General features: G+C 40.9%; 1 protein-coding gene across 2 annotated transcripts in view; it reads right to left on the reverse strand.

The window, feature by feature from the left end:
• The window catches only part of NKAIN2 (sodium/potassium transporting ATPase interacting 2), a 750,023-nt gene that overhangs the window by 90,822 nt on the left and 633,414 nt on the right, over positions 1-25,787 (reverse strand). For both annotated transcript variants that reach the window (XM_034765752.1, XM_034765750.1), the window contains exon 4: positions 25,345-25,545. In XM_034765752.1, the coding sequence (XP_034621643.1) occupies positions 25,345-25,545 (201 nt within the window). The remainder of the gene's footprint in view (positions 1-25,344; positions 25,546-25,787) is intronic.

A 25,787-nucleotide genomic window follows, 5' to 3' on the forward strand; every position in this document is an offset into this window, starting at 1 on the left:
TCACATTTATTGTATTCAGATAGAGTTGCTATCTGTAACACTTGAGGGCCAGACCTCCTTTAATAAATTCTACATGTGCCTTCAGTATTTTCTCTAGGGCTGTATTTTTTTTTATGCTCACTCTTTTAGTGGAGAATCTCAGCCATAAAAAATTAAAAAGGTCAATTTTATGATGAAACACATGAGCCTGAATATTCTAAATGGCACCCTAGACTAAAAAAGCTAATTGCTTTTTCACAGCAGAACTCTCCTAAGTGCTCACAATGCAAACGGGTTCATATAAAAATCAGAATGCGTCTCTCCCCCGTTTCCAGGCCTGCTGGGATTTACTGAGATGAGTGACGCTGTGAAAAATAGAAATCACCTGGAGCCTGTTAAAATTAAAATCAAGTAAAACTACAATTACAACAGTCTTAATCCATCTGTCTCTGTGCATCCACTGCACTTCCAATCACTTGCCTTGGTCACATATGCAATTATAATGGAGTCGGAGATAACAAAATATTACCACATGACATTCCAAATTGCAAGACACTGGCACACCTTAGCTTGCTTATCTCTATGGCTTTAGTGTAGTTATAGTCAGTAAACAAAATAAATGTAGTACAGCTCTAGTACTATTGCATGCGGAGATTGTTCAAGGATATCCAAGTTTACTTCTAGGAGCTGTATTTTATAATAAATTTCCATTGTGTACCGTGTTTTAAATACAGGTAAGTAAACAACACACTGCTGTTTGCTAACTGGCTCACATGAAAAGCACAGTGCTGTTCAATAAATGTGGAAACATTACAGTAAATACAGTCAACAAATTCTCTAGTGTATAATGATAATTTTACCAAGTCAATTTTGCAGCTGGTGTATATCAGCAGAACTCTGGCCCCTAATTTGTATGGTTGAAGTTAGTTTCATTTGTTTATAATTATGAAAAACTCAATGAAAATTAATATTGTAAGGGAAAACCCCATAAACTTGGTATAATTCAGCAGGTGTCTTCCCAATCAGAGCCCAAGGACTAGAATAGCAGGGGATTAGAATACACAGCAATTATCAAGGGGAAAGTCCCTATGGGGAAATTCACTTGATTCATGTTATTGCCATTAAATCCCTCATTTTCATAAACACTAATTCACCCACAAATTTACTTAAATGTGCCCTAGAACCTTTTACATCAGGTGCTACATCACCACTTTTAAAGCAAAAACACTATATTATTCTTATTTACTATATTGTTTGATTATGTGCTGTATTATTACATGTCCATCAGGAGCTAAAATGGTCAGGAGGCAACCCCATGCTCTGGGTGTCCCTAAACCTTCAACTGCTAGAAGCTGGGACTGGATGACTGGGGATGGATCACTCGATAATTGTTCTGTTCTGTCCAGTCCCTCTGAAGCATCTGGCCTTGAAGACAGGATACTGGGCTAGGTGGACCATTGGTCTGACCCAGTATGGCCGTTCTGTTCCGGGGTTTGGGCTCATATCTAGTTTTGGTGCGTTTCTATCAGCGCTAAGTGGTCTAGATAAAAAATCTGAGATGTTATGAGTAAATGACTGAGTTTATGGACAATGGATAGGCCTCATTTCATTAGTCTGGAATTGCAATCATCTGGAGAAATACTCAAGGTGATGATGTGGGCATTTTTAAAATTCCAGCAGCCATCTCCAGCTTGTTCCTTCTAAGAGTGAGCATCTGTCACATATTTGTAAAGCATCACTTTTTTAAAAGGATTAAGACAGTTTTAAGTGCACACCAGCAGAATATCTGGCCCAGAGGGAGCACTTCAGGATGGAGACTGCAATATGCTGTGGTAGGATTTTAGGTATTCTTCATATTTTAATATAGTAAAATTAAATAAAGGGCGTGGGGTGTGGGATGAGGGAGAGCACATGCATGCAGGTTGACTTTAGGTTCAAAATGACCACTAGAGGCCCTGTGGTTCCTGGGATTATGTGCTTCTGTGCTCGCCTCTTTTGGCAGGAGCAGTCAAATGGCAGTTATATCAGAATCCCTGTTCCTCTCCCTATGATAGCAACTTGGGCCCCCCTCTTGCTTAGACCTTAACAAATCATAAAGTGTGTGTGTGTTTGTGTTTGTGTGTGCGCGTTCACTCACTTGGTATCTGGATAATAGCTGGAATTAGGATCTGCATCTTTAGAGAACAATAATATATGTTCATTTTACTCCATTTGAATTGCTGCAAATTTTGCTGCAGCATTATATTCTGATCATTGCAGCAGGAAGTAATCATGGCAAGAAACAGCTAGCAACCAAGGAACAAATCCTTTTCTTATGGCACACAAAGATTTCAGGAACTTCTTTACAGAACACAGAGTCATTGGGACATAAAAACCAAGTTCATACAAAGCATAAAACAATGATTTAAGAGATGAATGCTTCTGAAGACCAAATTGATTTGTGCTGTTTGTAACTGAAAATATTTTCAAGAGTACAGGCCATCTTTGAAATATATCTGGGAGATCTATTTTAGACAGTCAGCATCTGACTACAGCAAAATTTCTGCACAGTTCTCGAAAGGAGAATCAGGGTGTGTCATCTGAAAATGGGGCAGACATCACCAGCTGATAGAGAAAATACCAAGTGGCTACTAAGCAGTGCCAGCTCAGATGAGACTCACACCCGTTTGTGTCTAAATCTTCTGGAGAATAAATCATTTCCTGAAGCAGGGACAGAGAATATAGTTTATTAATCCTTGACAGACCAGAAGGTATTGTCCATACTGACAATCTGTTTTGTATGGGCAGGCTGCAGAAGCAGTAAATCCTATTAACCTGGTCAAAGTCAAATGAAGACATTTTAAAAATGGAACAGCTATTACATGCACTGTTCAAAGAACACCTTATCAAAGAGAGGTTAAATGGATGTACTGCCTATTAGAATATGTACAGTTACACTGCAAAGAAACAGAAACCTTCCTTCTACCTGTTCGTGTCCTTCAGAATTTTTGTTAGTATTAATTATATCTACCAGCATAGTTAGCTGATCCTGCAAATATTATCTTCAGTTCTGCCAACAAGTATATATGCTACTTTTCTGGATAAAAAAATCAGTTTAATGCTAGCAGGAGTACTATGGAACATTCCTATATTAAACTATGCCTTCAGTATTGCACACTTCCTCAACCAAAAACATATGGCATTCTGTGCGCATGGGCCACTCTGGAGATTTACTGTAATTATATCATGATGTGCTTATTGTTATGGATTCAGCAGCCTTTCTTGCATCTCTACCTGCTTTGTTCAGGAGCAGCTGCTAGCTTCAAGCTGTTGCCTGCTTCCAGCAGCAGAAGCTGAATGAAGGAATGCTTTCTAGGGAAGACATGTTTTGAAGCAGACACACTGACAATACAACGGTTCACTGGGGGATTATAACGTTGACTGGATAAAAGTCTAGTAATCAGTCTATGATAATTTATTGATGCTGGGTCCAGTTTGCTTAAAAATTCTCTCTTATTTATACAGAGTTTGGGGGCCTTTAACTGATAAAAGCATGCAATGGTCTTTTACAAAGTGACTGATATTTGGAGTTTCATTAAACTGAATTATTTCCTCCTATGCATAAGTGACTATTAGGACATACCCACTAGCTGTGCAGAGAGGGGAGCACAGAATCGCTTGAAACAAGAACATGACATCCTCCTCATATTCCTTCTGAGACATTAGAATATGCAGTACATGTATTTACTAGGAGCCTGAAACAGCTGGCAAAATGTTGAGTGCACAAGTTAAGACTGCATAGTATAAACTGAATTTCAATATGTGGGTTTCCTGCAGGTATTACTCTATAATTACATGGTCCAATTCAGCAGTCCTTACTTGAGCTAAACTCCCATTAGCTTCAATGGTAGTTTTGTCTGAGTGAGGACTGAAGGACAGTTACTATCACTTATCATATGACCCTTTGATTTCTCAAATACAGAAAACCTTCCTGAAGAAATATGTGACAAGTACAAGGTGACAGACAGAGAAACCAATTTCCCTATTAATTCACATCTCATCCACAGGTTTTACTGTCCCTGATCTTCACGGGTGGGTAAGGAAGAAGGATAGCTGGTTAATTAATTAGGGAGCCCTATGGGTGCAGGGAATGTTAGAGATTCCTCCATTGTGCTATTGTCATATTGCCGTTGCTGGAAATGACAGCTATTAATATTTTATTGACTAGAACCTCTGGGGAAGAGTCCAGATGTGACCATTTCATTACTCTCTGTAAATGCATTTAAAGAAAAAAAAATTCTATTATGTCAATATAAGACTCCCATGTATAGCAACCCACACTGTCAATAGCTAAATGCCCCTAAGAATTGGCAAATGTCATTTTCTGGCAGTGACAAATCACACAGGAATCATCTGCTCCAGAACCACATAAAGCCTGCACACAAAAAAATAAATAAAAAAAAAAGTCCAGGCACTCCATTATTAATTTGTGTTCATTAAAATGTAACCATTTCCTTTTCCACATTTAGAATTGAGTGGAGGTTAAGTTAGCAATGCTCAAGGTTGCAGATTAAAAAAAAAATCCTGTCTGCTGGAAAAAGGAATCTGCCTTATTGGCTTTGGAAATATGAATCCCTTTGTGCCAATCAATTTACAGAGGTTGGGAATTGAAGAACTGTGATATCTAAATGGTTCTGCAGTTTAACTGAATGGTGCTGCTAAAGAGCACATCTTGAAAGCCCAAACAATATATCAGCAGCACACAAATGTGCTGTCTAGCCAAACCATTTCCAGTGGGCTTTGTAGGTATCATCTGCTGAGGAAGTGATTGAGAGTAGGCTGACATCCTCTCAAAGTATGTGCTAAGAACAGATTACCTGTGCTTTTATGGAAAGGTCATTCTTTTTATTTGGGTGGAACAATGACATTTTCACTATTACCTGTCAGTTGAAATCTTGGCATCAGGTGAGAGTTCCAAAACACTCATGCCAAAAAATATCACAGATTCCTCTCTAGTATAGAATAATAGAATTGAAGCATCATAGAAGCTAGAGAAGGAAAAGTCCTTAAATCATCGATTTCCCTGCAAACACAGGAGTATTTCCGACAGTGCATAGATTGTGTCCTACACTACATATATGTAGAAATGGGATTTGTCTTCTATAGCTAACAAGTTTTTTTCACCTGATGCTTAACTACAGCATGGCAGACTCACTCCTCATCAGTTGCCTTCTACAGAGTGGTGTCATCCTCCTACATCACCCAACTTTCTTATTTAATCAAGGATATAGAAAAGACACCTTGGTTTGCATCAGCATTCTCCTGCAACTCATACTCATGCTCTGGGTGATCAGATGAGGGCTTTGCAGTGGGTGATCACTCAGATCTTTTGAGAGTGGAGATAGTCTCTGAATACCCAGATGTCTGTCCTGTCCCCCAGCACTAAAACTATATCTCAAGGAGAACACTGAATTTTCGCAGGCTTCTTCGATTGGCCCTTCCTTTCAAGGAAGAATTTCTTAGCATATGAAGGACCCTCCCAGGACCAAAATAACGTGACCACTTTTCCCACTCCACCTCCATGTCCTGCCTTAATAATTCATGAATAGTACATTTACAGTATTTTAAAAGGCACCATAAAATGAAAAAAAAAGCAAAAAATTCATAATGTGATGTTGACTGATGTTTTACACACTCACAGAAGTCAGAAGTCATCAAAGTCACCGTTCTCAGCTTCCATTTTCTTATATGCATATGTAGAATTTTCTATGCTCAAGTGCTTAGTTCCACTAAAATCAATATACTTGTGAGAGTGGAAATCTACCTGATATGGTACCTTTAATAAGGCCAAGTTGCAGCTGCTGAGAGAAAAAACTTTTTTTTTTGCCTTCTATTAATTCAGCAAACCAGTTTTTAAAAATTGTGCGTGCACCATTTTGTGTTCATAATTACAGATACATAAGGGATAATTCAAAGCAAATACCCAGGTGTATGCCTAAGTGTCCTTTTGTGTGCCCAGTTAATGTTTTTGCAGATGCCACAGCAATGAAATGCAGGTAGCACAAAGAATCATAGATTAGGGTTGGAAGAGACCTCAGGAGGTCATCTAGTCCAACCCCCTGCTCGAAGCAGGACCAACCCCAACTAAATCATCCCAACCAGGGCTTTGTCAAGTTGGGCCTTAAAAGCCTCTTAGGATGGAAATTCCACCACCTCCCTAGGTAACCCGTTCCAGTGCTTCACTACCCTCCTAATGAAATAGTTTTTTCCTAATATCCAACCTAGACCTCCCCCACTGCAACTTGAGATCATTGCTCCTTGTTCTGTCATCTGCCACCACTGAGAACAGACTAGCTCCATCCTCTTTGGAACCCCCCTTCAGGTAGTTGAAGGCTGATATCAAATCCCCCCTCACTCTTCTCTTCTGCAGACTAAATAAGCCCAGTTCCCTCAGCCTCGCCTCGTAAATCATGTGCCCCAGTCCCCTAATCATTTTCATTGCCCTCCGCTGGACTCTCTCCAATTCGTCCACATCCTTTCTGTAGTGGGGGACCCAAAACTGGACGCAATACTCCAGGTGTGGCCTCACCAGTGCTGAATAGTGGGGAATAATCACTTCTCTCGGTCTGCTGGCAACGCTTCTATTAATGCAGCCCAATATGCTGTTAGCCTTCTTGGCAACAAGGGCACACTGTTGACTCATATCCAGCTTCTCGTCCACTGTAATCCCCAGGTCCTTCTCTGTAGAACTGCCGCTTAGTCAGTCAGTCCCCGGCACATGGGATTCTTCCATCCTAAGTGCAGGACTCTGTACTTGTCCTTGTTGAACCTCATCAGATTTCTTTTGGCCTAATCCTCCAATTTGTCTAGGTCACTCTGGACCCTATCCCTACCCTCCAGCATATCTACCGCTCCCTCCAACTTAGTGTCATCCATGAACATGCTGATGATGTAATTCATCCTATCATCCAGATCATTAATGAAGATGTTGAACAAAACCGGCCCCTGGACTGACCCCTGGGGCACTCTACTTGATACCAGCTGCCAACCAGACATCAAGCCGTTGATCACTACCCATGGAGCCAGACAATCTAGCCAGCTTTCTATCCACCTGATAGTCCATTAATTCAATCCATACTTTTTTAACTTGCAGTGGGAGATGGTATCAAAAGCTTTGTTAAAGTCAAGATATATCATGTCCACCACTTTCCCCATATCCACAGACCCAGTTATCTCATCATAGAAGGCAATCAGGTTGGTCAGGCATGTCTTGCCCTTGGTTGACTGTTCCTGATCGCCTTCCTCTCCTCCAAGTGCTTCAAAATGGATTTCTTGAGGCCCTGTTCCATGATTTTTCTAGGGACTGAGGTGAGGCTGACTGGTCTGTAGTTCCCCGGATTCTCCTCCTTCCCTTTTTAAAAGATGGGCACTATATTTGCCTTTTCCAATCATTTGGGACCTCCTCCGATCGCCACAAGTTTTCAAAGATAATGGTCAATGGCTCTGCAATCACATCAGCCAATTCCCTCAGCACCCTCGGATGCATTGAATCTGAACCCATGGACTTATGCATGTCCAGCTTTTTAAAATAGTCCTTCACCTGTTCTTTCACTACTGAGGGATTCTCATCTCTTCCCCATACTGTGCTGTCCAGTGCAGTAGTCTGGGAGCTGACCTTGTCTGTGAAGACCGAGGCAAAAAAAGCATTGAGTACTTCAGCTTTTTCCACATCATCTGTCACTAGGTTGCCTCCCCCATTCAGTAAGTGTCCCACACTTTCCCTGACCTTCTTGTTGTTGTTAACATACCTGTAGAAACCCTTCTTGTTACCTTTCACATCCCTTGCTAGCTGTAACTCCAATTGTTGCACATACATGTTTGCACACAACTTTGAAAACATGGTCTAAAACACCAGCCATAATAGTGTGTAATGCACTGGTGAATGTGTGTTACAGGTCTGTGCCCAATCCAGAGAGGATGGGAATCTGTAACAATCACAGCTAAAGCACTGGCTATTTAGTTCAATCTAGAGCAGTTCATGCTTTTAGCTCTGGATATCACCAGTTCAATCCCTGACACGTTGGCCAACATGGAAGCCATAACAATAGCACTCTGAAGTGAATGCACTACACTCTGGGCAGGTCTACATTACAAATTTATATTGGCACAGCTGCACTACTGTAGCGCCTGGTGAAGATGCTCTAAGCCAATGGATGAGAGTTCTTCAGTCAGCTTAATAACCCCACCTCTGTGAGAGGCGGTAGCTATGTTGGTGGGAGAAGCTATCCCACCAACATAGTCCTGTCTACATGGGCGGTTAAGGTCAGTATAACTATGTCACTCAGGGGTGTAGATTTTTCACACTCCTGAGCAATGTGTATATATATATGGAGATATACCTCTATCTCATAGAGCTGGAAGGGACCCTGAAAGGTCATTGAGTCCAGGCCCCTGCCTTCACTAGCAGGACCAACTACTAATTTTTGCCCCAGATCCCTAAGTGGCTCCCTCAAGGATTGAACTTATAACTCTGGGTTTAGCAGGCCAATGCTCAAACCACTGAGCTATCCCTTCCCCCCTTACTTATGTACTTATACCGAAGTAAGTATGTAGTATAGACCAAACCTCAGTCAGGTACTGACTAAATGCCCTAGCAGGGGACTATGCAATATAAGTTAGTAAGAATACTGGGTACAATAAGATAGTTATGTACTGCAGGTATTTACATATCTGCGCCTCAGGATTTTCTTTCTAAATAGCAACTGTGGTGTGTTTTCTATACCTTCAAAATAATCTCTGGGAAGAGTTTGGTGAACTGCATCCTGGAATGTGTGTTTCCAATATGGGAAGAGGAATTACTTGTTGTTTGACCATATATTATAATGGAAGACCTTAGAGTATAAACAGCTTGCATTCCTTAGTAATCATTATTATTATTGTATGCATTTCTAAAGCACCCATCATTATATCATCTGGATTCTCTTACATACATTTTCACATGTAAGGAATATCCAAAATGGGAGAATAGCCATCAAAGAGGTTCTCCCTCAGAACGTCTTACAAGGAGGGTCAGAATCCAAGTGGAGTTGGCTGGTCCCCACCCAACTATTTGGAAAACATCTGCATGCCACAAAGAGATGAGTCTCACATCGAACTCTGACAGTATAAAGAGTTGGGACCAGCCTGATTGTCAGTGGGAACAAGTTCCACCATTTGCCTTCACTAGTATGAGAGAGCTAGTGAGTCCCAGCATGCTCCCAAGAACTGCCTGGTCACGGTCTGCTCATGCTGATGCTACCACTTCTCATCCATGAAAGGCAGCTGTATCCTCAGACTACTCTACTGAAAGGCTAATTCATATACTTGGGGGGGTGGGGGGGGGAACAATTGATCCTGTCTGGATCACCATGTGCTAATATTAGGAAAATAAATCTGGTGCTGTAAATCCTGGACATACAAATAATTCTAAAGCTGACTTGACTGCACAATTTTCCCATGCAACTAACATGGAACTCACTTCATGTGAATGAAATTTATTTAGAAGAGAATCCTTTATGTAAACGAACAAGTACAATTTTACATATAAAGCTCCCTGCTTTTTAGAAAGCAATTTATGCAAGTACTGTATAAGCTTTGATATGTGCAATTGAGTTTCCGACAAAGACAGGCAAAAGAAAGCAGGTGGAATCTGATAAAGGGAGTCAACAGATAACAAATGCAGGAATAGAGAAATCTCTCTATTTTACTCCTTCAAAATACTAATGACATGTGCCCTAACATTATTGTCAAATAGAGAAACAGCAATATACTGTGCTCTGAGGCAGGGTCAAAGAAACCTGAACCTGATGTCACTCCTCTGCTAACACAGCATGACACTTATTAAATTAGCAATGGTTTATACCCTCCTTCCATTGTACTAATTATACCCAGTTATGCAGTAAAGACTAGTCTTTCTCAAGTACCAATCTATACTAGTTAGATTTTTTAAACAGAAAACTGTATTGACCTAGAACAGAACTCCACGCTAATCAAATAAGGTTATTCTTTACCATCAGGTTCAAAGAGTCAAAAGTTGATTACAAGAAGTTCTGGCTCATTTTCCTATAAAAATTATATCCCTATGACTACACAAGCACAACAAGAGGCATCAGGCACTTTGAAAGCACCTTGTGAGAAACTTCTTCAGATGTTCACTTTGTATAGCTTTAGACTGGCACTCACAGTTTGTAACAGTCTTTCTACACAAGCACAAAGTTACTCACAACATCCTGCCCTCGGCTCTGGACAGACTCTTCCTTCCTAACATAATTCCCCCTCATTTTTTACTCTTCCAAATTTCCTTTCTCCTCAGTTTCCTCTCTTCTGAGCTCACCCAAGTTTCCCTATTAGGCTATGGGTGGGTTCTTTGATCTTGTCTTTGTAAGAGAAGTGTTATTTAAAAAGATTCAATTTATATTTTATTCTAAAAATAGGAATTACATACTCATGTACTTGACTATTAAAAGTGTTCAAAACCTATGTCAAACAGTATTATTTCCTTAGAGATTGTGATCTTTCATTTGAATTCAAAGCCCCTTTAATATACTATGAAGAGCCTAGAAGATGGTGGCTACTGGTACCATTATAAACCTGGCAGTGCGTGTCAGATATGCTAAACTTTCTTTTGCCCCATTGTGCTTTGGCCACCATTCCAGAGGACATGTTTCCATGCTGATGACGCTCGTTAAAAAATAATGCATTAATTAAATTTGTGACTGAACTCCTTGGGGGAAAATTGTATGTCCCCTGCTCTGTTTTACCTGCAGTCTGCCATGTATTTCATGTAATAGCAGACTTAAATGATGATCCAGCACATGTGGTTCATTTTAAGAACACTTTCACTGCAGATTTGACAAAACGCAAAGAAAGTACCAATGTGAAATTTCTAAGGATAGCTACAGCACTCAACCCAAGATTTAAGAATCTCAAGTGCCTTCCAAAATCTGATTGGGACAGAGTGTGGAGCATGCTTTCAGAAGTCTTAAAAGAGCAACACTCCGATGCGGAAACTACAGAACCCGAACCACCAAAGAAGAAAATAAACCTTCTGCTGGTGGCTCTGACTCATAATGAAAATGAACATGCGTCAGTCCGCACTGCTTTGGATTGTTATTGAGCAGAACCCATCATCAGCATGGACAAATGTCCCCTGGAATGGTGGTTGAAGCACGAAGAGTCTTTAGCTCATCTGACACGTAAATATCTTGTGACACCGGCTATGACAGTGTCACGAGAATGCCTGTTCTCACTTTCAGGTGACATTGTAAACAAGAAGCGGGCAACATTATCTCCTGCAAATGTAAACAAACTTGTTTGTCTGAGTGATTGGCTGAAGTAGGGCTGAGTGGACTTGTAGGCTCTAAAATTTTTAATTTTTTTTTAATGCAGTTTATTGTGTACATAATTCTACATTTGCAAGTTCAACTTTCATGCTAAAGAGATTGCACTACAGACTTGTATTAGGTGAATTGCAAAATGCTATTTCTTTTGTTTTTTTATAGTGCAAATACTTGATCAAAAATAAATATAAAGTGAGCAGTGTACACTTTGTATTCTGTGTGGTAATTGAAATCAATATATTTGAAAATGTAGAAAACATCCAAAATATGTAAATAAATGGTATTCTACTGTTGTTTAACAGTGCGATTAATCGCAATTAATTGTTTTAATTGCATGATTAATTGCAATTAATTTTTTAATTGCATGACAGCCCTAATTATTTGACATTTTCGATAATTCAGAGATGGCTCAGCTGAATGATGTCCAACTTTTTTCCAGCTTGACTGAGGCTACATCACACTACAAACTAGGGGTATGTGTCCCATGCTCATGTACACACACTCGCGCTAGCTCACATCAAGCTAGTGCAAACGTAAATAGCGTAGCTGCGGTAGCATGGGTAGTAGTAGTGGGGGCATTGCTGAGCCATGCTCAATACAAACCCTCCTGAAACCAGCTTCCTCTGCTACCACTACTCATACTGCACTGGCTACACTGCTATTTATACTCATGCTAGATGGATGAGAGCCTGCACAAGTATGTGTACATGAGCTCATAGTGTAGATGTAGCCAAAGAGGGGCCATGTTTCAGTCCCGTAAGTCAGAATACTGACCACTGAAGCATTGTAGGAATAATAGGACTATATTCTAACTTACTGAAATCTATAATGGGCTCAGGAATGTTATGGATTTTACCTTTCTCGCCTATGTAGGTTTCTTTGTCTGCACTGAAGTTTTGGGAAATAGACCAGATCAGTGTGTCTTTTAGAAATTTATTAAAAAGATTAAGCAGGCAGCTATATTTGTTTTAAATTTAAGCTAGGTGGCATAGTTCTCCTGACTTAATTTATAAGAGCATATTACATTGGTCAAAAGAAGAACAGGAGTACTTGTGGCACCTTAGAGACTAACAAATTTATTAGAGCATAAGCTTTCGTGGACTACAGCCCACTTCTTCGGATGCATATAGAGTGGAATAAATATTGAGGAGATATATATACACACACATACAGAGAGCATAAACAGGTGGGAGTTGTCTTACCAACTCTGAGAGGCCAATTAATTAAGAGAAAAAAAAAACTTTTGAAGTGATAATCAAGCTAGCCCAGTACAGACAGTTTGATAAGAAGTGTGAGAATACTTACAAGGGGAGATAGATCTATCTATCTGTACTGGGCTAGCTTGATTATCACTTCAAAAGTTTTTTTTTTTCTCTTAATTAATTGGCCTCTCAGAGTTGGTAAGACAACTCCCACCTGTTTATGCTCTCTGTATGTGTGTATATATATCTCCTCAATATATGTTCCATTCTATATGCATCCGAAGAAGTGGGCTGTAGTCCACGAAAGCTTATGCTCTAATAAATTTGTTAGTCTCTAAGATGCCACAAGTACTCCTGTTCTTCTTTTTGCGGATACAGACTAACACGGCTGCTACTCTGAAACCTGACATTGGTCAAAGTAATATTAAAACTGAAATACAATCAATGCCAATGGTTGGAACTGGCTCACCAATTACTGCAATTAGTAATTAAATCACATTGAACAAATTAAGAAAAACAATCCTTCTTAAGGTTTTACAGAAAGGTTGATGGGAGAGTCCCTTTTCCTTTAACTTGATTAATTTAACTTAAAATCTGCTGAAAGCAACAGCTGTAACTTTGCCTTGATTTTAAGGATGTAAACCTCTTTAAACGATTTCCCAGTAGCTTCCCTTTTGACTACCTCTCTCCCATAAGCTTTACTGCTCATAGATTATACTGAGCTTGGGTTTGTCTAATATATTTCCCACCCCACGTTGCTCAATGCCTGTATTTTTCCGATAGTCTGGCACAAACACAAAATGATTTCTAAACCTGCAGACTTATAGCCGCTTTAGAATGACACTGGTTTAATCAGGGATCTCTCACTGTTTCAATAACAGACATGAGGGTTTAGTGTCTATTTTGTGGAAAAGTTAATAATACACAAACACACACGCATGGGAGCATTGGAGTGATTCAAATTGCTTTATAGAAGGATTCTCTATTCAAAGTTTCTAACTCACATGATTGGTCTTAGCTTGAATTTAAGCTGATATTCACTGGTATCTTCATAGATCATAAGACATGATCTGTGCTTTCACATGCAGTGGGGTTTGATCTTCACTCTCTCTCTTGGTGGCTCCTCAGGCTTGGCTTAGTCTGTAGGCATTCTTCACTCCTTCTCTGGGTGGCCAGTCCAGAGAATGGAGCAGGATATAACTTCAGCTATCTTGCTGGTGCTAGAGAGTTCCCTCCCTCCATTTTCTCTGCTTGGTTGGCATCTTTTGTAGGGATCAGTGATCTCTCTACTGCACCCTTAGGGACACTTTTGTCTATGTAGGGGTTCCAGCATGTTGGTATAGGTCATCGGGGACCAACGATTTGACATCTTTGTCTTGAAGGTTCATTGAAGGTTCCACACTAGGTTGGACATGTCGTAACTCAATTCATTACTAACTGTGAACAGATGTCTCTTGAAAACAGAATGCAAGAAGGTGCCATGTGATAAGGGGCTGTGAGACAAGTTTCTGTTTTACCCCCACATTGAAATGTCTGGATTGTTTAAATATAATTCAGGACTTATTCAAGGTAATGTATTTGCTCATTTTCATACTTTGTCATGACAACTAGTTAATTATGACACTGGGAACATATCCTAAGAAGTGGGATAGCGACTAGGACACGTATATAACATTCTATCCTACTAACCCTTTGCCTACACACAAAAAGCTGCTTCAAGCATCTCTTTGCAATGCTAACTTTTATTAAACATTTTGGCCAACCAAAGTCACTCAGGCTTAAATCCAGATATAGCCTATGTTCCTTACACATTATATATCCTCAGCTTCATCTCTCTACGTATCAGAGTATTCAGTTTGCGAATGACATTCTTAATGAGGCACCCCATAACTATTTTGCAGTGTGACTTCAAGTTCTTTCTCAATGCCACTTACGTTATTGACAACAGAGCCAAGGTAGGTGAAATCACTGAGAATCTTAACTGGGTGGTCACCCACTACGGTGCGGAAGCCCGCAGGGTTTTCAAAATTGCCGACCAGAAGAATTTTAATTCTCAGTCCGACTTTTGCTGCTGAATTTTCTGGATATTGAATAGTGTCTGCAGCCACAAAAGAAAAGCTGGTCCAGCAATTTTAGACTGAAGATCTCATTATCAAATGTTTATTCCCCATGTAGGTACTTACAGACTGTGATCAAGGTACCACTTAATGTTCTCTTTGTTAAGGTGAATAGACTGAACTCCATGAGTTTCTTAGTCCTTCATTCATTCTTGTGGCTCTTCTCTGAACCCTCTCCAATATATCAATGCCATTCTTGAATTGTAATACTAGAACTGGACTGTATAATCTACTAGCAGTCATACCTGTGCTGCATGCAGAGGTAATATAACCTTCCTAACTCCTACTCAAGATTCTTTGTTTATACATCTGGAGATTGCATTAGCCTTTTTGGCCACAGCATTGCACTGGGAACTTAGGTTAAGCTGATTACCTACCAGGACCCCCATGTCTTTTTTTAGAGTCACTTCCGAAGATAGGGTCCATGATCCTGTAAATAAGGTCTGTATATTTTGTCCCTAGATATATGACTTTACACTTGGCTGTATTAAAATGCATATTGTTTGCTTGCACCCAGCTTACCGAGCAATCCAGATCACTCTGTATCAGTGACTTGTCCTCTTCATTATTTACCACACCCCCAATCTTCGTGTTTTCTCCAAACTTTATCAGTGATGATTTTATGTTTTCTTCCAGGTCATTAATAAAAATATTAAATAACATAGGACCAAGAGCCAATCACTGTGAGATCCCACTAGAAACACATCTGCTCAATCACAATTCCCCATTTACAGTTACATTTGAGACCTGTCAGTTATCCACTTGTTGATTAATTTTACACGTCTTGTTAATTTTGTATCATTCTAGTTTTTTAATCAAAATGTTGTGCAGTACACCTCTACCCCGATCTAACGCGACCTGATATAACACAAATTCGGATATAATGCAGTAAAGCAGCGCCTCGGGGGGGGGGAGGGGGAGGTGGGAGAGGGGAGGGGCTGCGCGCTCCGGCGGATCAAAGCAAGTTCAATATAACATGGTTTCACCTATAACACGGTAAGATTTTTTGGCTCCCGAGGACAGTGTTATATCGGGGTGGAGGTGTACCAAGTCAAATGCCTTATAAGAGTTTAAATATATGACATCAACACTAGTACATTTACAACCAAACCTGCAATCTAATAAAAAAAGTTAGTTTTACAAGATCTACTTTCCATAAACCATGTTGATTGGCATTAATTATATTATCTTTCTTTAAGTCACACATCAGCTGATTCATTGTTTTCCCAGGATTGATGTCAAGCTGACAGCCTGTAATTACTTGGATCATCCCATTTACCCCTTTTAAATATTGCCACAACATTTGCTTCGTCATTGTTCCAGGAGTTACTGAAAATCAATATCAATGGGCTAGTGAGCTCCTCAGAAAGCTCTTTTAAACTCTTGGATGCAAGTTATCTGGGCCCGCTGATTCAAGAATGTCTAACTTTAGTAGCTGCTCTTTAACATCCTCCAGAATTACTATATAAATTGAAGTGTTTCATAATCATGTATGACAGGACTACATCATCTGTTTCCCCCCCAAATACAGAAAAGAAATATTTATTGAACACTTGTGCCTTTTCTTTAGGATTATTGATAATTCTACCATTTCCATCTAGTAACAGACCAATACCATTGTTAGGATTCTTTTTGATCCAAATATACTTTAAAAAGTCCTTCTTATGGTCCATAACTCTGCTGGCCAGAGATTGCGCCATGTGTTCTTTTGCTTCTCTTATACATTTTCTACAATATCTAGCTTCTGATTTATATTTATTTCTATCAACTTCCCCTTTCTTTCATTTGTTAGATGATTTTTTTATATTTTTATTTTTATAGCTGTTTTTCACTTCCTCTAAACCAGGTTGGTTATTAAATCAGCGTGGTCTTCATCCCCTGAGAGTAAATGCCACAATGCACCGAAACAGATTAATAACTCCAGACCATGGCATCAGATTATTCACATTTCTTATCTGATGGCCATCAGCAATATGTTTTGATTGCTAATCATTGAGGGGGGCATGTTGAAAATCCCCTCTTTATATATTTTAGCAATGCTAGTCTATCTTAGGTATTTAAGTACTTATATGGCCCCAATCAACATTGTATCTAACTGCCTCACATTTATCCTCTCAATAGCCCTATGGGTAGGGAAGAGCTATTATCCACATTTCACATATGGGGAACTGAGGCACATAGAGACTAAGCATATTTCTACACAGCAGCTGGGAAGTATGATTCCTAGCCTGGGCAGACATACAGGCAGTAGCTCTGCTCAGTGTACTAAAATCACAGTATGGCTATGATGGCCACCTGAGTATGTACCCAGAGGGTTAAGCAGGATTGTATTCAAGCCCAAGCCACCAGAGTCACACAGCTATTTTTAAGCATACTTGCTGAAGCAGAGCTAGTGCATGTATGCCTATCTAAGCTGGGAATCACACCTCCCAGCACCTGTGTGATTTAAGTACTTATATCTGCACTAAGTGACTTGCGCAAAGTCACACAGGAAGTCTGCAGCACCTGGATCTCCCCTGTGCTAAACTAGCATGCTAACCATTGGGCCCGCCTTCCTCTCTACTCTTAACACAATTACATTTCATGCCAGTTTAAATCAATTTGACAATATCATAGCTTGAAAGATCATGTAAACTAAAAAGGCTATGCAGATTTCTGAGTGGTAGGGATTTACTGTAAGCAACCTGGATTAGTAAGTATTGATTATAGTTTTCTAAACCATGAAATAATTTTTAATTATGGTCTAATGGTAGTTCTTGTAATGCATGTTTTCTTGTATTAATACAGGAAGGAATAAAAAAATTGCAAACAATATACAACATACAATATACTATTAACAAGATTATTATAGTATTGTTCAATATTTACATACACTAATTTTCTTATGGTTTTATTTATTTGATCGTTAAGTTACCAGCAATAATGTATTTACAGTATATGAAGAAATGCCTATTCACTTGTTCTACTGGAGTAATATTACTGAATCATATTTAGTGGTACATGTTACACAGTTCATCTTTTCCAGGGTGCCTGTATAAGTAAAAACCAAATTGCCTAAGGTGATGCCTTCGCATTAATCATATTCCCATAACTCAGGCACTTAGTTCCACTAAAATCAATAGACTTGTGAGTGTGAAAGTGCAGAAGTAACAGACAAGCATAATAAATAGTCCAAATCCTGTGTTGGCAAATAGATATGTAATTCTTCCACACTTATTTGCATGACTGATCTTTGTTTTGCATATTTTCAAAGTTTTGATCTACACAAGGATTTTAATTGTGTACTTTTGAAGGAACAGCCTTTTGGGAATGAAGGCAGGTAATGGCTAATCAGACAGTAGAATATAGACTGATAGAAGTTGTACATAGTGAGTCTGGACTCCACTGCTATGTGAAATGTAATTATTGTCACTATTTGTGTTACTTAAAGGTCCCCCTGTGCTAGATGCTGTACAAACACAGAGATTGTAAGAGACATTCCCCACTCTGAAAAACGTACAGTCTACTTACCAAACAGATAAGAGATACACAGAAAATATTTTCTTTCCTTTACAGATGGGGAACCGAGCCACAGAGAGATGAAGTGACTTGCCCAAGGACATGCAAAAAGTCTGTTGTAGCAAATCTTGAGGCAGAATCTCCATCCAGTGCCTTAACTACAAAAACATCCTTCCTCTTTAAACAATGAGGGCCAAATTCAGATGTGCTTTAAGGCTCTGGTTTAGCAAAACAATTATGCACATGCTTAACTTTAAGCACATGATTGAATTCTATTAACTTCAGTGGGACTTAAGCACATGCTTACCTGCTTTGCTGGATCAGGGCCTAAATGCATGCAATTCCCAATGAAGTCAAAAGTGGGAGTGCTAGCCTTCTCTAGATCTGAATTTGCCCCAATTTCTGGACAAGTTCTATTTAATGCAAGAGATCTTATATTTGTATGTAGGTGTGCAGGTATAACGATGCCATTTGACTGAGGTCAGAGGCAAGCAGCTGGCTGATTAGCCCCACCCATTGGGAAAAGACTTGCAGTTTAACTGGCTGATCTTCATAAAAGGAGGAGCTGCAATACCTGCCAGAGGCTGAAGCGATTGCTGGGAGGAACTGCTTCCGGAAACCAAAAATGGACAGAAGGGAGACCGTGGGAAGTCCTATTATCAAAAGGCTCTGAGGTAAGAGCCACAAATTTTGGGTTGAGGAACTTCTGGGGTGGGTAGGTGGGGAGCTGAGGGACAGACTTGGGGAAGTTTTGCTCTTGTTTGTTGAGGAGACTTGACATAAACAAAGAAACCACAGCAACCGACCCTGCTGGAAACTACCTTTCCTGCACTAGGTGAGAAGGTTCCAGGCAGAATTCCCGCAGGGAGGGTGCTGGCTCAGCTAGAGCAAGCTGCAGGGCAGCCGGAAGAGGGCGCTGTCCAACAGGGCCCAGACTCTCACAGTAGGTGAAATACTCACACGTCTTTAAACTTAGATTTCAAATTCTGATTGGACTTTATTGTTCCACACGTGTTTCTTGGAGATAATCAGAAACTCATGCTTTGCAGTCACCCACCTTATAGGAAAGAGAGGAGATAGCTCAGCTAATGAGTGATGCTGTCTATATAAAAGTAAAATACGTAAATTAGACAGTGGTATTGGTTCAATGAGAGTGGACGGCTGTCCACAACCTAAGAATCAACATCCATGTGGTCACTCTTGTTAGTATTCGCAGAGAGGCTCAAGGCTCAAATGGAATGAAGACTGAATTCGTTTCATAATGTGAACCTTCCAGGTCAGGATTCGATCTATGACAAAGTCAATCCTGGCAGATCTGAGAGACTGGAGGAGGGCAGATGTATCAGCCCTAGAATGGTGAAGGGCCTGTTCGCTATGAGCTGAAAAAACGGTTACCTGAGGTTAACTGGAGACACCTGAGGCCAGTTAAGAGCTGCCAGTGACCTTTAAAAAAAACCCCTCTTCTGGTGAGAGAGTGGGAAAGAGAGCGAAGAGAGACAAGCTGCAGCAGGGGTAGTGGCAGCAGGAAGGAAAGGCTTCCCTGGGTGGAAGTCTGTCTCCCCTCACTATAGGGAAAGAAACTAAGTTAACACCTGCTTGGGTAAGTACTGGCAACTAGAAGCCAGCATAGCAAGGTAACGCCCCAGAGAGGGTCAGGGAAAAGTATTTCTGTTTTCACTGTGCGTGTGGGTTTGGGGTTTTTTTTAATTTTGTTTTAATTAAGAGAACAACTTCGGCCCACCCTCGGGCTCACCATGTAAGTAGGGAAATTAAAAATCAGAGATAAGAGAAAAACCGTCCAGAGTCAGACTGATTTACTTCAGGCTCCCCGCTGCCCGAGGGAGAAGTGCTGAGGTGAAGAAAACACCCTGCCACAGATTATGCTGTTGCCCAAAGTGGGAAAGTAAGCACAGCCACTGCCCATGCAGTGGGTGAAACCCTTGCTCCATTGAAATCAATGGCATAACTCCCATTGAAGTCAATGGGGCTAAGATTTCACCCAGTATCTCGTCTGTGGATAATATCCACGGCAATGATCTAATCCACAGACCAGTAGTAAACCAGACATCCTCACACTATATTTCCACCAATGACCTCATCCTTTACCTGGGACAACCATCTCCAGAGATTAGTTTGTAATTTAATTATATTCATCCCCGATAACTCAGGAGGTCTGAACATGAAATGATGACTTTGATGTACAGGGCCAAAATCAATAGCCATTAAGTGAATGAGGACATTTTAAAGTATGGAGCACGCTGAGTGTCTAAGCTACTCCATCACCACAATAGCTCAGTCTGGTCATACAGAGGAGCCAGAGAAAGAGTGAATCATTGATCAGCCCACTACATGTTTGCTGACCATGAAACCAACACAGATGAATAGACAAATAGGAACCAATCCAAAGAGTTGCTAAGGACCATTTGGTTAGTGGGAGGCAGGTGAAAGCTCTACAAGCAGAATTCTCCAGCAAGTTGCTCATATTTGCAGAAACAGACAGATAATGGAATTGAGGAAGAACAAAAGAAAGAGACAAATAATGCAAAAAATCTCTACCAAATAGAGTACTTGCATTTCAGAGAAAGTCAATGGAGCCAAGTAAAAAGTAAATATTTCACAAGTAGATGGTATTTTGAAAATATCAGGTTGAATCTTTCTGTATTTTACTCTGTTTTTACTTAGGTCTGGTCTATACTACCCACCTGAATCGGCGGGTAGAAATCGACCTCTCGGGGATCGATTTATCGCGTCCTGTCGGGACGCGACAATCGATCCCCAAATCGGCGCTCTAACTCCACCAGCGGAGGTGGTAGTAAGCGCCGCCGACAAAAAGCGGCAGAAGTCGATTTTGCCGCCGTCCTCACAACGGGGTAAGTCGGCTGCAATACGTCGAATTCAGCTACGCTATTCACGTAGCTGAATTTGCGTATCTTAAATCGACTCCCCGCTGTAGTGTAGATGTACCCTTAGTGTTCTACTTAGTAGTTGGGCCAGACTCTCACGTGGTGTACATTGGCATAGCTTATTGTGATGGGGTGGATAAACCATACACTGGAGAGTTAAGAATGCAGGAACACACCGGGGCAGCACTCACTGCTACAGAGGCATTAGGCCAAGAAGGCATTCCTAGGTGGAGGTTGGCTGCACAGAGTCAAGGCTCCCTACCCTGCTGAGATCCATGGATCAGGTAGCCAGAAACAACCATCACCATGATATACTCAAGGCAAGGGGCAGAGCAGTATGAAGAGGCCCGGGGAGCACATTAGCTGGATCTCAGGTAGTGGACTCCTGCATTACAGTGCTCCAGAGGGCCTCTGGGTCAGAACCCTGTGGAGTGGGAAGGCCTGCGTTCCCCAGCCCCATAACCACTAGATGGGGCTGCCACCATGGACTGCAACTGCCAGGCGCGAAGTCTCGCCCCCTCTCACACTTGTAAATAGAGTTTGTCTGAGTAAGTAGTGAGTAAAAGCTGAGTAACATACCAAAATACCTCATTGATATCAGTAAGTGGACACTGTATTCCAATAAAAACTCTGTTGCTTTGTGAGACATAATGAAACTAAGGTTCCAAGTTAGCAGTTTCAACTGCAGTATTAGCTGGGAATGTGTGGGATGGTTTTGTAGAAATTTCTCCCTCACATCTTTTCCCAAAGCTCAGGACTTCATACTAAACAGAACAAATCACATCCTTAGCAGTTCTGCTCTGCTAAGTACAGCGGCATGCTGCAGGTGGTGCCTGAAAAATGTTTGTTTATTTTGCAGCGCTGCAGGCTGCAGAACTAAAAATGAAATAGATTCCTTTCTTTCTTTTCACATGACTGGGTGTGGGGTTGGGAGTGGGAGTGAGGTGAGGGTGTGGGGGAGGGGAAGAGGTGAGATGATGAACAGCATAGAAAGAAAGTGATAAAATGTAGGCCAAGCTTGGCTTGAAAAGAACCAAACCAGAAACATAGCTGACAATTGAGGCTTAGCTCCCGATTTCTTTTATTTTCAATGAAGCACTGAAGAAAAGCTGACAAGCACAATAGGTGTGGCAATGGGATCTTTGAGATTGCACAGTTTCAGAGAGGCAAGCCAAGCATAGCAAGTTCACATGAGACCTCCACAATATCCGGGTGAAATCACAAGCGCTCCTTTCAAAAGCAACATCTGTCAACATAAAATCAATCAACAGCTGAGCAAAATAAGTAATAAAAAAATCAACATGGCTATCAGGCAACTATAAATGGGCACAAAGTGACTATCTTAGGCATTTCTAACACCGTGGTAGATAAGCACCCAATACAAAAATCAGGATAGTCCTTGTTCTATGAAGGCATATCCGTGCATTTGGTACCTCTCTGATATCTGTTCCTAATTTGGAGGTTTTTACAAGGCTACTTGCTTTCAGTAGCTCAGAATATTGCAAACAACAGTCATCAGAACAGTTCTGTTGCTTCTTCAAAGTTACCAGCTGTATGTTAGGAAATAGGCCTTGATGTTTATTTGTATTGAATGAAATCCTATCCTCTGTGGAAGCCAGCCCAAGATCTGGGCATCACTTACGTCCCCCAGTGCTATTCTTATGACCTATATTGAAGGTATGTGGGATATAAGTGGTGCCCAGGCCTGTGGCTGGTCCTCTGCACAGGGGTGAATCTCTTGACTTTTAAGAGTGTAGGTCAGACTCTTTAATGTTCTCAAGGTATTTTAGATCTGAAAAGGAAAAAACTCTTTAGAATGTTTAATTACAGATGACTCACATAATATTTGTAATAGCACATATAAATTCCTTAATCTGGCACTGTTTGGCTAGATGCCACCAAAACACTTTGTCCAACACAGCTTAGGAAGTTCTCAGGAGAGATCTCTTCCCCTGGGAACCTTAAGTGCTATGGAGTTCTTGTAGCGCATCAGCAGAGTTTCCTTTGCGAAAATACAACAGTTCCCTCTAAACCCCTCTATTTAATGTGTAAAAGGATGGGGCCAAGAGCTCTCACTTCTGCCTATGCATAATGTATCTTAAGTACTCTTTTCACGAAGTTGTACACATATGAACTGCACAACTTTCTTTAGCTTCACACTTTGCAAGACTAGTAAAAAGTCATAGAAAATGCATTGAATATGTTATGTCACTTTCAAAGAATCATAAAAGTCAGCTCCAATCAGAGGTGAAAGTAAGCCGGTATGGTCCAGTACGGCGTACTGGCAAGAGCCGGTAAGCTGTGCCAGACTGGATCGGCTTCTCCGATGGTGATTTAAAGGGCCCAGGGTACCGACCCCTGCGGGGAGCCCCGGGCCCTTTAAAGCGCCACCCGAGCCCCGCTGCCGGAGCTCTGGTGGCGCTTTAAAGGGCCGGGCGCTCCCTGCAGCGGCCGGAGCCTTTGGCCCTTTAAATCGCTGCCGGAGCCCTGGGGCTCCTGCAGCTGCAGGGAGACACGGGCCCTTTAAATCACCACCTGAGCCCTGCTGCTGCTGCTCCGGGGTGATTTAAAGGCCCTGGGGCTCCCAGCCACAGCCAGAGCCCCAGGGCCTTTAAATCATGAAAGGCCCCGCTTCTTCCGGTTGAGGCCGCTCAGGACTCCGGGATACTGGTAAGTCCTTTAAGTTACTTTCCCCCCTGGCTCCAATCAGAATTATGTCCTTACTCCTTTTTGAGACATTTATCTGCAAGGAACCCCTTCAAGAGCAACTAGTGATGCTACTGTCCCTGAAAAAACTAAGATCAACATTAACTTGATACTGGCCACGAACACACGGGGCAAAAAACAAACAAATTTAAACAACCAATTTGTAGGTTGCAATTTATGATTTTACAGTTAAAGTCCAAGATCCACTTAAGTGCCCATAAAAGAGAATTGAAAGGAAAGATTAACTTCTTTCCAGTAATCTTTTTAATATTCAGCACTTTTTACACCTTCCACTCAAAGTTGGGGTTCTGTTTTGTTTTTTTGAAACAAATTACAATTACTGAAGTCTTCCAGCACTTCTCTGTGATAGGTATCACCCCCACTTTACAGATGAGGAAAACAAACAATGCAGAAGTTCAGTGATTTGCTCAGGGTCGCAAAGCAAGTCTTTGGCAGAGCCAGAAGTTAAACCCAGTTCTGCTCACACCCACTGTGGTGTTCTGCACTTGCTCAAGCTTTTTTTTTTTTTTTTTTTACTGATGGCCCCCAAAAGTCTTAGAGATTAGTTTGTTGAAAAGAGAAGAAAACTCTGCTTGTCTAACTTTGTGTTGCATGTCACCCAGTGGTTCTATTACTGAAACCATATTTACATGCAGAACAGTGGTCATTATTTATAAGAAAATATTTAAACTATGTGTTATGCAACCCAATATGATGGTCTGGAAAACTGACCCCAATTTTTGCTTTGTGAATGGGTACCTATAATAACGACAGCTATGGTAACATAAGCAGTAATAAAAGACCTAACCATGGCTAAACTATGCTGGGATTTCAACACATTGTCATTCTGTACTTTTTCTGTGGCATGAAAAGGGAGGCCTTATCTAGAAATACAGCTGTGTTCAGACATTGACATCCCTAAAAGATCTGACGTACAACACACCATGTTTTTCTGAATGGGAACAGAACCTACACTGAACTATATTTTTTCTTTGTTCTTTCGCTCATCACTCATTATCCACAAAATTGAGTTGAGATGAGCCTGAGCTACAGACTTTGGGCCTGAACACTATCCTGTGATTATATATTTATGCAAATACACCTGTCTTTATTATTACTTTGTTCCCTCCACCTCAAGCCTATTTGTCTGTTAATCCACAAGTTGCATCTTGTCATAATCCAAGACTGTGACCTTGCTTGAGCAGGTACTATCTTTGTTTTACCCATTTGTGCATGCTAAACTCAATGGGGACTCAATCATACTCTCTAAATACTGCTGCAATAGAAACAATCATTATTATTATAGGCAAAGCTGGCAGCAGCATCTATAGTTAAAGTTTTTCCATGCTTGCTTTCTACTTCAAGCTTATTCTCCTCCCCTCCCCCACCCCAAAGTTTAAGCAAGAAAAGCCATTTAGGAGAATGAGTTTACAAAAATATAGGTAGCTAAAAAATTTTTTTTTCTGAGTGGTTAGATGGATCATAAGAAGTCCCAGTTTTGGACTGGTGAGGCAGGTCAGCCTTCACTGTAAGATAAATTATAGAAAAAGTGCTGGAAGGGAGGTTGATTGTGAACACTTACTGCAAGGAAGATCTGAAGGGAGCTGTGAGCCACTTCTATATACTGGTATTCAAGCAAACACCCTGAGACAGTGATGTAACGATGATCCTCTGGTGCCCATTCTGGGGCTGGAGTCACAGATGTTACTGTACAGCCTGGGCCATTCTCCATCCACCAAGAACGGTGCATTGAGATATTAAAGGTCAGAATAAGATCCGTTTCCTGCAAAAGAAAAAGGGAAGGCTATAATTCTGGAATGGTACTTTGATGGGTCTTGGGGTACCCAGGATTTTGAGTCACCTTATTACTTTCCTGGCCCCAGCAAGAAGCAGATTTGCTTGCACTTAACTGGGTGTCAGCTCTGTTAGCCACCCAAGCAGTCTTCTCTGGGATATGCTAGTCCTTGCTTAGCCTTGCAGGTGAACAAGAGGTGTACCCCAGTCCCTGAGGAGGTATTCCCTTGT

This window comes from Trachemys scripta, chromosome 3 (genome assembly GCF_013100865.1).
Source record: "Trachemys scripta elegans isolate TJP31775 chromosome 3, CAS_Tse_1.0, whole genome shotgun sequence".
Taxonomy (NCBI): Eukaryota; Metazoa; Chordata; order Testudines; family Emydidae; genus Trachemys; species Trachemys scripta.